The sequence below is a fragment of the Coregonus lavaretus genome, assembly GCF_964263955.1.
Source record: "Coregonus lavaretus genome assembly, chromosome: 13".
Lineage (NCBI taxonomy): Eukaryota > Metazoa > Chordata > Actinopteri > Salmoniformes > Salmonidae > Coregonus > Coregonus lavaretus.
The window spans coordinates 43,285,560-43,298,116 of record NC_140000.1 but is presented as its reverse complement, the minus strand read 5'-3'; the positions used below and the strand labels follow the sequence as shown (position 1 = coordinate 43,298,116).

General features: G+C 45.5%; 1 protein-coding gene across 1 annotated transcript in view; it reads right to left on the bottom strand.

Moving 5' to 3' along the window:
* The window catches only part of LOC311140312 (CUGBP Elav-like family member 2), a 102,632-nt gene extending 91,844 nt beyond the window's left edge, over positions 1 to 10,788 (bottom strand). Inside the window, exon 1 of the mRNA XM_084175318.1 lies at positions 10,697 to 10,788. Coding sequence (XP_084031444.1) covers positions 10,697 to 10,722 — 26 coding nt within the window. The 5' untranslated portion in view covers positions 10,723 to 10,788. The remainder of the gene's footprint in view (positions 1 to 10,696) is intronic.
* Positions 10,789 to 12,557: the final 1,769 nt, after the last annotated feature.

The window sequence follows — 12,557 nt, the reverse complement described above, 5'->3', positions numbered from 1 at the left end:
TGAGAGCAGGGGGCGTGCATAAAGGCATGGACACTGATAAATGAGAGGGCGGTGTGATCACACAAATCTGACTATAATGGACAAGTCAGTGGAGGGAAACGGCTCGTAAATGGGACAGGCACGGGGAGCGCGGGTCAGCTGTGCGCACGGAATAACAGACGGCAATCATTATGTCAGCCTGAAAACCTCCATTTGTCCCCGTTCTAGGAATTCTGGACTTAAGTGAATTAAGTATCTTGTTGTGCACATGGTATAATCTGATTTCTGTCTCTCTTATAGCAGAACTCGTGCCGCAGACCCCAAATCGAATTTGAGCAAGCAGGGAGTTGTTAGTCACTCCGCATTCCGATATGGTTTGAATAACCTTGTGTGTTTTATCCCCCAGGTTTTTTTGGGGGACATTTTAAAAACGCATTTCCTGCAATTCTACACAGTTTGACATAACTTGTTATGCCTCTCTTGAGGGGTATATGGAGAGGCATTTTGAAAACACAGTATAAGTGGAAGGATAAGTGGAGGGGCAAAACAGCTAACTTCCTGCATTTTAATACATTTAGCCATGAGCCATGAGGCAGAGAGAAAATGTGCAGTTTTATAATGCTATTCTTTTAATGCTTTTTTGGGGGGGGTGGGGGGGGGTTACTGATCTCTACAGCTTCCTTCCAAAAACAAATCCTGTGAAATGAAGTCAATGCATACTGGAGGGGTTACTGGCTAGCTACAAGTGGCTAGCTTAGCTAACAAACTAGTTAGTCGGTCACGGGTGCGCATGACCAGAATGACACATCCATGAACCAAAGGCACATCCCATTTCTGTTTGAAAATTGGGAAAGAGGAGGAGTTGGACCGTTTTTTGCGGCCAAAGTCGACCGTTAAAGCTAATTTCCTGCAATTATACCCATTTTGCCATTGCTTATGGCATGTTCATATGCAATCTACCTCTTCTAAATATTGGGGGGGGCATGTCCCCACAATTTCACCTATGCTCTGATCTATTCCACTATGCATTCATGCCATGCAATAAAATACACAGTATGCAGTGCAAAGCTGCTGTCAATATTCCCTTTCACATAGAAGTAGCATAGAGCTAGTCCATAAATTAATTATTCTCATATTTGCAAACAAAGATGTGGAGAATGACAAAACAATGCACAAGACAGCAGAGGTGTGGCATGCGAGTTAAATCACCAGCATCTGACACACACCACTGTATTTAGGGATGATCAGAGGGGGAATAGGAGCCACTCTGTCCCGCAACATGTGCACTCACCCTGTCCAAGCAACCCCGCTCCCCACCGCTTAGCCTACCCGAGCGAGACCCTGTGACATTTTAATGGGCGGCTGCCGCAAATATCAAAGAAGTTCCCCCGTTATTCCGTGCATGTAGTCGATAGCAGCAGCAGGCGAGGAGATACACTAGATAGGCTACATGAACAACAATTTGACGACAGCTGATAAAGGACCGTTTTAAAGACGCCGTTATTCACCAGGATATCATTATAATCCTCATAATGCCGTTCATTCATCATTGCCCTGTCTGTCTATTAGACAGTATTATCTTGTGCTTTACTGTCGGTCTCGCAGCTGTCTCGTTTTAATCAACGTCTCCATCGATAACAAATGCCCCCACAAACACAAACTAACACCAGCGAATAGCGTAATTCTGACCCAATTCCAGTGTCCCTAAACACAAGCGCAAACATTTCCACATTGGACAGCTGTTTTTCATAACCACAACCATATTCGAAAAGGGAGAGTCGGCAACCGGGAGGAGAACAGGCAAATGACTCACATTCTATCGCCCGGAACCAGCAAGCGGCTCTCCACCATCATATCGGGCAGGAAATCCAGATTGTAGGATGAAGTCATGTTGCCCTGGCTCTGTGTCCCTCCGTGTACAGGCTGAGGATCCGCCGCTCTCCGTGCTCTCCTCTCTGCTCTGCCAGACAAATATAAAGTGCGTCGCTCTGCTCTCTCAGCTCTCCCAGTTCGACAACTGCGACTTTCCTCGGAGACGGAGAGGGACAGGTGCAAGTGCCAGGGCCTCCCCAAGGCAGTAGCCACACACTCGGCAGTTGTCACATTCTCTTCTTCACCCACATTCGTTTTTTTTCCTTCTCATCTAATCTGGTCTGAAAATCCCGCTCTGTTCAGGCAACTGTCGGGCTGTGGAATGCAGGTGTCGAGTCGGGAGGCGTGGCGGCCCCGCGCTGCAGCTAATCTTTAACCATTAGATACCGTTATCTGGTAGATACCATTATACCGGTTATTCCCGTGCATATGGGAACATTAGCAGTCAGTGGCTATTCTTCACGGTAATTTAATTGTGGTCATCATACCACAAAACGAATGATAGCCTAATAAGTGCAGTAATAAAAGCCTCAAATGTGCGCCAATGCAATATTGAATTGTAGGAGGCTAAACAACATAACCCGATATTTTCTGCCCGAAAGAATGCTTCGGTTTGGTGACCTCTTTTCCATGAGGCGTTAACAACTCCATGGCCCAGCTGTAATCGATTTATATGATCGAATGCGCGAGGAGACGTGGCCAAGCACACTCAAGAAAACCACATTTTATATTTCTCTTCACTCAATAATGTTGGCACTTAACATGGGCCATACAAATTATATTGTTTAATGCAACTAGGGCGTCAGGTAGCCTAGCGATTAAGAGCATAGGGCCAGTAGCCGAAAGGTCACTGGTTCGAATCCCTGAGCCGACTAGATGAGAAAGGCACTTAACCCTAATTGCTCCTGTATGTCGCTCTGGATAGAGCGTCTGCTAAATGACTAAAATGTAAAAAATGTAATGCCCATGGTATTTATGGTTCATTAACGGATGAGTCAATAGTATGGGTGTGGATGAAATTAACTGGATAGGAATCTGCGTGTTGCCTATAGTATAGGCTATGGATCATTTGATTGAGACCACAATAGGCACACTTGATATTGCGTACCCCCCAGCAGAGAAACATGGATGAGGGGCAGCATCAGGCACACATTGAGATATAATAAGAAACTCATTCTCAAACACAGCAATATGACATTTAATCGATTACAAATTACATGGCCCTCCCCTGGATTAAATAAAAAATATACTTAACCCTCCACCTGATTGAAATTGAAAAAGCATGACCCTCCTCCGTTTTCCTCCGGGTAACAATTGTGTACATTTCGACCGCTCACTTAGAAATAGTCCCTTTACAGGTTTAGAAGAAGTGACTGCTAAATCAGATGCTTTTTCACGTCCACAGCTGAGATGCCAGTGCTAGTCTAAGAGAAACAGGTGCACGGAAGACTTCACCAACCACATTGGCATTCACACACACTCTCACACACATTTTGCAGTCATACCTCCTTTTCTGTAATGAAGTTAGTTTAACATAATGTGTTCTTCCCTGTAACACAGCACATGAACATAGTGTTAACAAACCAATATTCACATTAAATGAATATACTGCTTTAGAAAACACAACGAGCAAGTTTATTAAACTCACACTTATTCCTTAAACCATGATCAAGGAACAGTATCAGAGACAAGACAGAGCCTAATACTCTCATACTCCCTCCTAAACCCTGATTCAGGAACAGTGTCAGCGAAAGACACAGGTAATCTCCCACAAGTAAGGACACTGCGGAGATATAGCAGCTCCAGGTTAAATGAGGGGTCACATGAGTTTGTGTGTATGTTCGTGTATGTACAGTGAGGGAAAAAAGTATTTGATCCCCTGGTGATTTTGTACGTTTGCCCACTGACAAAGAAATGATCAGTCTATAATTTTAATGGTAGGTTTATTTGAACAGTGAGAGACAGAATAACAACAAGAAAATCCAGAAAAACGCATGTCAAAAATTTTATAAATTGATTTGCATTTTAATGAGGGAAATAAGTATTTGACCCCCTCTCAATCAGAAAGATTTCTGGCTCCCAGGTGTCTTTTATACAGGTAACGGGCTGAGATTAGGAGCACACTCTTAAAGGGAGTGCTCCTAATCTCAGCTTGTTACCTGTATAAAAGACACCTGTCCACAGAAGCAATCAATCAATCAGATTCCAAACTCTCCACCATGGCCAAGACCAAAGACCTCTCCAAGGATGTCAGGGACAAGATTGTAGACCTACACAAGGCTGGAATGGGCTACAAGACCATCGCCAAGCAGCTTGGTGAGAAGGTGACAACAGTTGGTGCGATTATTCGCAAATTGAAGAAACACAAAAGAACTGTCAATCTCCCTCGGCCTGGGGCTCCATGCAAGATTTCACCTCGTGGAGTTGCAATGAACATGAGAACGGTGAGGAATCTGCCCAGAACTACACGGGAGGATCTTGTCAATGATCTCAAGGCAGCTGGGACCATAGTCACCAAGAAAACAATTGGTAACACACTACACCGTGAAGGACTGAAATCCTGCAGCGCCCGCAAGGTCCCCCTGCTCAAGAAAGCACATATACAGGGCCGTCTGAAGTTTGCCAATGAACATCTGAATGATTCAGAGGAGAACTGGGTGAAAGTGTTGTGGTCAGATGAGACCAAAATCGAGCTCTTTGGCATCAACTCAACTCGCCGTGTTTGGAGGAGGAGGAATGCTGCCTATGACCCCAAGAACACCATCCCCACTGTCAAACATTGAGGTGGAAACATTATGCTTTGGGGGTGTTTTTCTGCTAAGGGGACAGGACAACTTCACCGCATCAAAGGGACGATGGACGGTGCCATGTACCATCAAATCTTGGGTGATAATCTCCTTCCCTCAGCCAGGGCATTGAAAATGGGTCGTGGATAGGTATTCCAGCATGACAATGACCCAAAACACACGGCCAAGGCAACAAAGGAGTGGCTCAAGAAGAAGCACATTAAGGTCCGGGAGTGGCCTAGCCAGTTTCCAGACCGTAATCCCATAGAAAATCTGTGGAGGGAGCTGAAGGTTCGAGTTGCCAAACGTCAGCAACGAAACCTTAATGACTTAGGGAAGATCTGCAAAGAGGAGTGGAACAAAATCCCTCCTGAGATGTGTGCAAACCTGGTGGCCAACTACAAGAAACGTCTGACCTCTGTGATTGCCAACAAGGGTTTTGCCACCAAGTACTAAGTCATGTTTTGCAGAGGGGTCAAATACTTATTTCCCTCATTAAAATGCAAATCAATTTATAACATTTTTGACATGCATTTTTCTGGATTTTTGTTGTTGTTATTCTGTCTCTCACTGTTCAAATAAACCTACCATTAAAATGATAGACGGATCATGTCTTTGTCAGTGGGCAAACGTACAAAATCAGCAGGGGATCAAATACTTTTTTCCCTCACTGCATGTGTATGTGTGTGTGTGTGTGTGTTGTGACCCTTTGTCTGTAATGTAACAGTATGACACTCTCTCTGATGCCCTGTGGTGAGCAGGCCGTGACCTATGACCTCACTATTTAGGGCCTTTACAGAAACCTAAACGAATAAGTGTTCAACTGCCTGTTAGGAGTCAACGATGTAATAATATCCACAATTATCACAGACTATGAAATGTTTAATTGTCGATAGAATTGCCATGTTCTCTGCAGGAGCAGCTAACCACCTTTTATTGAAGTGTCTCACCTTGTGCTCTTTTTCCATGTTTTCTCCTTCTCATTCTCTGTTGTCATAAAACCGTGTCTTACTCAAAGGAAAGTGGGACAAAAAGTCAAAGGTGAAATTATTGACTACCAACACACCCACACATCCAACCCTTACATACAAACGAACACCCATAAAGACACACACAAGGACACACACACACTCAGAACTCATACACACACTCACTGTCAACGCTGCTGTTCTATTATATACTATTGATTCCACTACCCACTTTATATTTCATCAATAAGGCCAGAGGAGGTGTGGTATATGGCCAATATACTACAGCTAAGGGCTGTTCTTATGCACAACGAAACATGGAGTGCCTGGATACAGCCATTAGCCATGGGACAGTATATTGGCCATATACCACAAACCCCAGAGGTGCCTTATTGCTATTATAAACTGGTTACCAATGTAATTAAAACAGTAAGAAAATGTTTTGGTCAAACCCGTGGTATACAGTCTGTTTTACCATGGCATTGTTGAATACTCCTTTCTGATTGTCTTGAAGGGCATTCTAGAGCGTGCATTATTTTCCTATAACGCACGGTATATTTGCACGGTAGAATTGAATGGTATAGTTCATTTTTACATGTTTACATGTTTTGTTTGAGCTGCTTTTGAAAGCAACAGTCGAATTGAAAACAGTATTGGTATTGTTTAATTTGATTTTCATAATAGCAAGCTAGGTCTGATTGTTTGGTTAGCTGTAAACCGTGTACGTGATGAATACATTTGATATGATTTTGATTGGGGTTGTGTGTTCTTTGAGCGCCTGCTCAGGGCAAGGTCTCCCTTCCTCTCTCTCTCCCCAACCCTTCTCTCCTAACTCTCTCTCTCTCCTCAGGCTGGGGTACAGCTGCCCAACAACACAGATCGATCACTTCATGTAAGACAGAGTGAGAGAGAGCGAGAGAGAGAGAAAGAAATGGAGAACACACCACGCAGGACTAACATAGCTCTGAACCAACCTCTCTAACTTGCCTGGCAGCAGGAGTTCAGACAGTTCAAAACACCTCCATAAGAGAGAATAATCACTACCGTTACATCATCAAAGTGAGACACTCCCAAAATAATCATCGTCATGCTTCCTCTGAAGCTTCCTGCTCTGCTTCTTTCTCTCACCCAAAGGATTGTGGGTAGCGCCGTGCTCCACTCGTGATGAGTGTCTGTTTTTTACACGTGAATATTTAATGTGAGCTCATGAATAAAGCAGGAGAGCAAGCAGCTGTGACTGAGCCTAAGTGGACATGGGAGGAACCTGCTACAGGCCAGCTACAGACAGACAGACAGACAGACAGACAGACACTGATTGCTACTGTTTATCTCCACTCAAATACTACACATGATGCCTCAACAGGATCACTCTCACAGACAGGACATTGTCATATTGTGTGAATAAGGTCCTGTGTGTGTGTAAGCCAACTTAAATAATAATAATAGAGGTATTTCTGCTCTTCAAACACAGACCCAAAGGAAACAGAGAAGACCCTGCCCCCCCTCGCTCTCTCTGTCAGCCATCTATATTGGTCTGGTTCATGTTTGGAACATAGTGTTCTAGAGTGTTCAGGCCCTCGCCTTCAATCTGATTGGCTGGTCTGATGGTTGGTACGGTACAGTAGGCCGACCTGTGAAGCTACTTCCCTATATTAATAAATGCTCTGTGACCTGTTTAACACACATGGTCTGACACACCACACACACACACACACACACTGGGGTTTCTAGAACATTCCAAACAAGTCTCTGGCTGTTAAGCAAATAGCACGTGACTCGAGGGGTGACCCTCATACCCTGATGACTGAACTGTAGCGCCTGCCTCATGGGTCTGGTGGTCTGGTCTACATGCCTTTAAACTGTACTGGGAGACCGAGAGAGAAGAGTAGCCTGTCTAACTTGACCCTGTCCCCTTACTGCACTTCCTCAACTTTCTGGACTGTATCATACCAGAAAACACTGTGCATTGTTGAGTCACAATAAACTGTTCAAAACAACAATACAGCATGGAACTTCACAGTAAAGGCCTTGGCTGTTCCTTGCTATGCTATACTGCTGTGTGTTTGGCTAGCCAGACTGTCCTGTGTTGTGTTAGCCATAGACCTGTAGTCCCATGTTGGTAGTAATCTGGGATAACTATGGTATAATCCATCCTGTATTAACAAGACCCTTAGTGTTTCTGTTGTCATTTCCCAGACAGGACTAATACTATTAATAAAGGTCTGGACACACAGAGACGTGTGCATGTTTTGGGAAGAAGAAGAAGCCGCGCACTGTCAGAAATCACTAGGAGGGGTTTGAGTCATGTAAAACACTGTCTGTACACACCTCTCCCCAAAAACACACACCCACATAGGTACACATTCAGTAGTACAGTTTCCTGTATGGGTGTAGGGGATAGATGCTGGCCAAAACACTGTCCAGTCCAGCTGCAGTGCAACAGAGCGCGCTCCGGCTGTAATTGGCCATCGCCACGGTGACAGAGAGGAGTTAAAATAAAGCCGGCTGGCTGTGGGCCCTCCATTCATTACACATCCCTCTCTCCCTCCCTCCATCTCCATCCAATCTATCTGCGCTGCCCTATTTCTCTCACTCCCTCTCGCTTTCACACTCTCCCCCTCCCCTAACCACCTTCTCCCTGCACCCCTCCCTCAATCCTGCCTCCCCCTCTACCTCTCGCCCTCCCCTCTGCTATTTTCCTCATTAAAGTAGGACCCAGGCAGTAGCGGTCACTGCCTCTCATTTATTTTCATTTGAAACTGGTGCAGCTCCACTGATCCTCTGGGGCTGAGGATAACAACCACCCACCACACACACACACACACACACACACACACACACACACACACACACACACACACACACACACACACACACACACACACACACACACACACACACACACACACACACACACACACACACACACACACACACACACACACACACACAGGTGTGCACGCACGCACACACACACACACAAATACACACACAGGTGTGCACACACACAAATACACACACAGACAAACACACACTGATGCACTAGCAGACACACACATATTTCATTTAACGCACACATTTCACATACCTACAAGCTCACAGCCCCAGTTCATGCATTCCCTTTCTCCAACACATGCACTCTCACCCTCTCTCTGGTGTGTGTGTGTGTGTGTGTGTGTGTGTGTGTGTGTGTGTGTGTGTGTGTGTGAGAGTGTGTTGATACTGGGTGTTACTTCCAGATGGGCCAGCTCTTATTAAGCATAATCTTATTAGACTGAGGGAACTAATGACTACTGATGAACTAACAACTATTGATCCAGAGAAGAGAGAGGGTTTGTATACAAAGCAGGACTGTGCTAGGGGACCGACCTAGGTGTAGGTGTGTGTGTGTGTGTGTGTGTGTGTGTGTGTAAAGCATACCTTCATAACCACCATGTTCTAACTGACCCAGCCTGACTCTCCTTATTGAAAAGGTGGACCGTCGATTAAATAGGCGTAGTGATTCTGACGTGCTCCTTTCACTTTGCTGTAGCGGGTGGTTGGGCATTTTCATGAGGGGCCGGGGACTATTTTAGAGCCCATTGCCTCCACCTTCTCTGTTCCCTGGGTAATGAGAGAGAGAGGTGCCATAATGTGCTCGCTAAACCAACAGCAAGGGCTCTAAAAGGAGACTTATACCCCATAGGCCATTAGGGAGGCACACTTAGAGAAGCACACTTAGAAGGGAGCGCTTGGTTTAATGCTGACTGGGCTTATAGAGGAGGCCCATCCATCCCTGTCTTGGTTTTATTGTCCCATAATAAAGCATTAATACACAAGGGTGATGTGTGATTTATTATTGTTTTACCATGTCTGTCCTGTGTTCATAGGTATGAGGCTAAGCCATGTTTTAACTCTCAAAAGGTACATGTGGTGTATATTGCAAAAATAAATCTCTATCAATCGGGGAGTAATGATAAAATGTGGAGGAGAGAGAGATATATTAAATGTGGAGGAGAGAGAGCGAGAGAGAGAGAGATAGATAGATTAAATGTGGAGGAGAGAGAGATAGAGAGAGAGATTAAATGTGGAGGAGAGAGAGAGCGAGAGAGAGAGATAGATTAAATGTGGAGGAGAGAGAGAGAGAGAGAGAGATAGATTAAATGTGGAGGAGAGAGAGAGAGAGAGAGAGAGAGAGAGAGAGAGATAGTACAGCAGACTGAAGTGGCTGGCTAGCTGGCTGACTTATTGTTTGTCTGTGTCCGTCTCGTTAGAGCTGGATGTTTCTGTACCCGCCCCATTCTCCCCCCTCGCCCTCCTTTTCCCCCCTTGCTCTCTCTATCCGGGTGACTGAGATCCAAATAAACAAAGCAGACATCTTTCAACAACCCAAAGAATTGTCCGGAAACGAGAGAGAGAGGGATAAGAGATATGGAAAAAGAGAGATATACAGAGAAGGAGAGGTTGGAGATTCTGTTGATCAAACATGAAAAGGTTGTCGGTTTTTGCTAAATAAGACGGCGGAACGAAACAGAAACATTTTGCACCCAAAATCCAAATATGGAGTCTAGTCTACCCTCTTTCTCTCTATTCTCCTGTACCCCGCCCCACCCTCCCCTCCCCTCCTCTCCTCCTTCCCTCTCTCCTCTCTGGATTACAGTGAGTAGTATAAACACTCTCCTGATCCACTGCCCTGTTCCCTGGCCCCTAGAGAGGGATAGAGCCCCTACTAACCCTTTTCTAACCCTCCGCTACCCCTCCATGACTCACATACAGAGAGAGGGGGCATGAAAAAGGAGGATGGGTTGGAGAGGAAAAGAGCACAAGAGAGGTACAAGTATTGGATTTTACAGTTGAACAAATGAACAGTCGCAGGACAGAAAGGAGGGATCCCGAAAAAAGAACAACAAGCGGGAAAGAGAGAGAGAGGCAGAGAGAGAGGCAGAGAGAGAGGAGCAGACACTGACAGACATTGCAGTGAGATATGACAGAAACACAGACTGAACCAGAACACAAAACACACACTAAAACAGGAGATCACATGAGAGAGTGTATGGGTAAGGTTCGGACCTATATGTGTGTGTGTGTGTGTATATGTGTGTGTGTGCGTACCTCAGCAGCAGCTCGTCGGCCCTCATGGATCCGGCGGTGGGGTGGGGTGCAGAGGGGGGGCCGCATATGCCGTCGACACACACACTCTGCACAAAGCCCAGCTCGGACGAGAGCTCCAACATCTCTGCTCTGCTCCGAACAGGTTTTGTTTCTCTCCTCCGATCTCTCCTTTTATGTTCACCCTCTTTTTCTATTTCACAACAAGCGGCGGCTTTCTGCTCCCTGTCTCGTTCCTTGCTCTCTCTCGTTCCTGTTCGCACTACAGAAACACACGTTCTCTCGTCCCCGCTGTCTCCCGCTCGCTCTCTCTCTACCCCTCCCTCCTTCTCTCTCTCTCTGGTGGAGCGGTAGAGCGGAGGAGACCCTGCTGGCTTGCCTGGCTGAAGTAATCCCCCCTGACAGCTCAGCTCATGTTGTTGCCTATTTTACTTTAATACTAGCGCTCTGAGCAGACCAGCCTGACCCAGCCCAGTGCAGTCCAACTCTGATCTAGTCCAACTCAGTTTATTCTAGCCCAGCACAGCCCAGTTTTAAACCTAGTTCAGCCCAGCCGAGCATTGGCTAGCCTAGCTCAGACCAGTCCAGTCCAATCCCCAGTGAATGGAGCTATGGATATGACCCATTCATTCCATGTTCTTTCCCAGCTAAAAGACAGACTTGTCTCAGCTAGTGGCCCTCCCTAAGGGGGCCCTGCAAGCAACAACAGCTACAGTCCACTACCTGTCACACACACTCGTACGTGTGCGCATGTGCATGTCTGCCAGATAGTGGACTGTAGCTGTTGGCAGGGCACACACACACACACACACACACACACACCAAATGTGATATCTGTCACATCAGAGCCTGTCCTACTCACAGGAGACGGAGACAGAAGACTCAGGAAGCTGCTGATAAAATATTCATCCTTCTGTTTATTATAATTTTTCACTGAGCCAGGAACAAAAAAAGAGAAGCCTATGGTTTCATTAGTGTCTCAGTGTGTGTGTGTGTGTGTGCATGCAAGGAGGATAGAGGAGGGTTGTTAAAGTTATGGATTGTCTGGGAGCTTTATTAGAATGTTTGCAATAATGTGCAAAATAATAAATATCCTCTAAAACACCTGCAAGGGACCAAAACAAGACTTTATATATAGTATATTCATAGTTAAGATGCAGTACACAGCTGAGCTTCAAACTCCAAACCCTAATTGCAGAATTTAGTCCGTCTGTTGGTTTTTCATTGCAAATCTGAGGGTCATATTCACTATCCTACTTCTTACTCAGCTCTAAATTCTAAATGTATTCTATCCATATCTCAACACAGGAGACCCTGATGCCATCCTAAACTTTAAATCTGGATATTTCCTGCTGTAAGTGCCAATCTCCTTCTGTAAATCTCATCTGCTGCTCTAGGATCAGTCCTGGAGGGGCCCTGAACATATGGTCATGTCTGAGACAGGGGTGAGAGGCCAGCGCACACATACAGACCTGAGGAAATGCCAAATTAGAATCCTGGATCAATTCTCATTTGCTGCGGATTTTAGCATGATTGCATGCCGCCCTCACCCCAACTAACCCAATCCTATCTCATTTTTGCTTGTTTTCCTCTTCTCTCATACACGCACGCACACACACACACAAACACACACACACACATTGTAGTGTGACATCATAGTAACTTCAGGCCACTGCACAAATATACAGCACCTGTCACTGCCTTGTTTTCCTATGGTGTTTACAGTTTAATGAAATGACCTACTTATGGATGTTGTTTCTCTCTCCCTCTTTTCTCTCTCCCTCTATCTCTCTCCCACTCGCTCCCTCTTACCCTCTCTTTCCCTCTTACCCTCTCTTTCCCTCTTACCCTCTCTCTCCCTCTT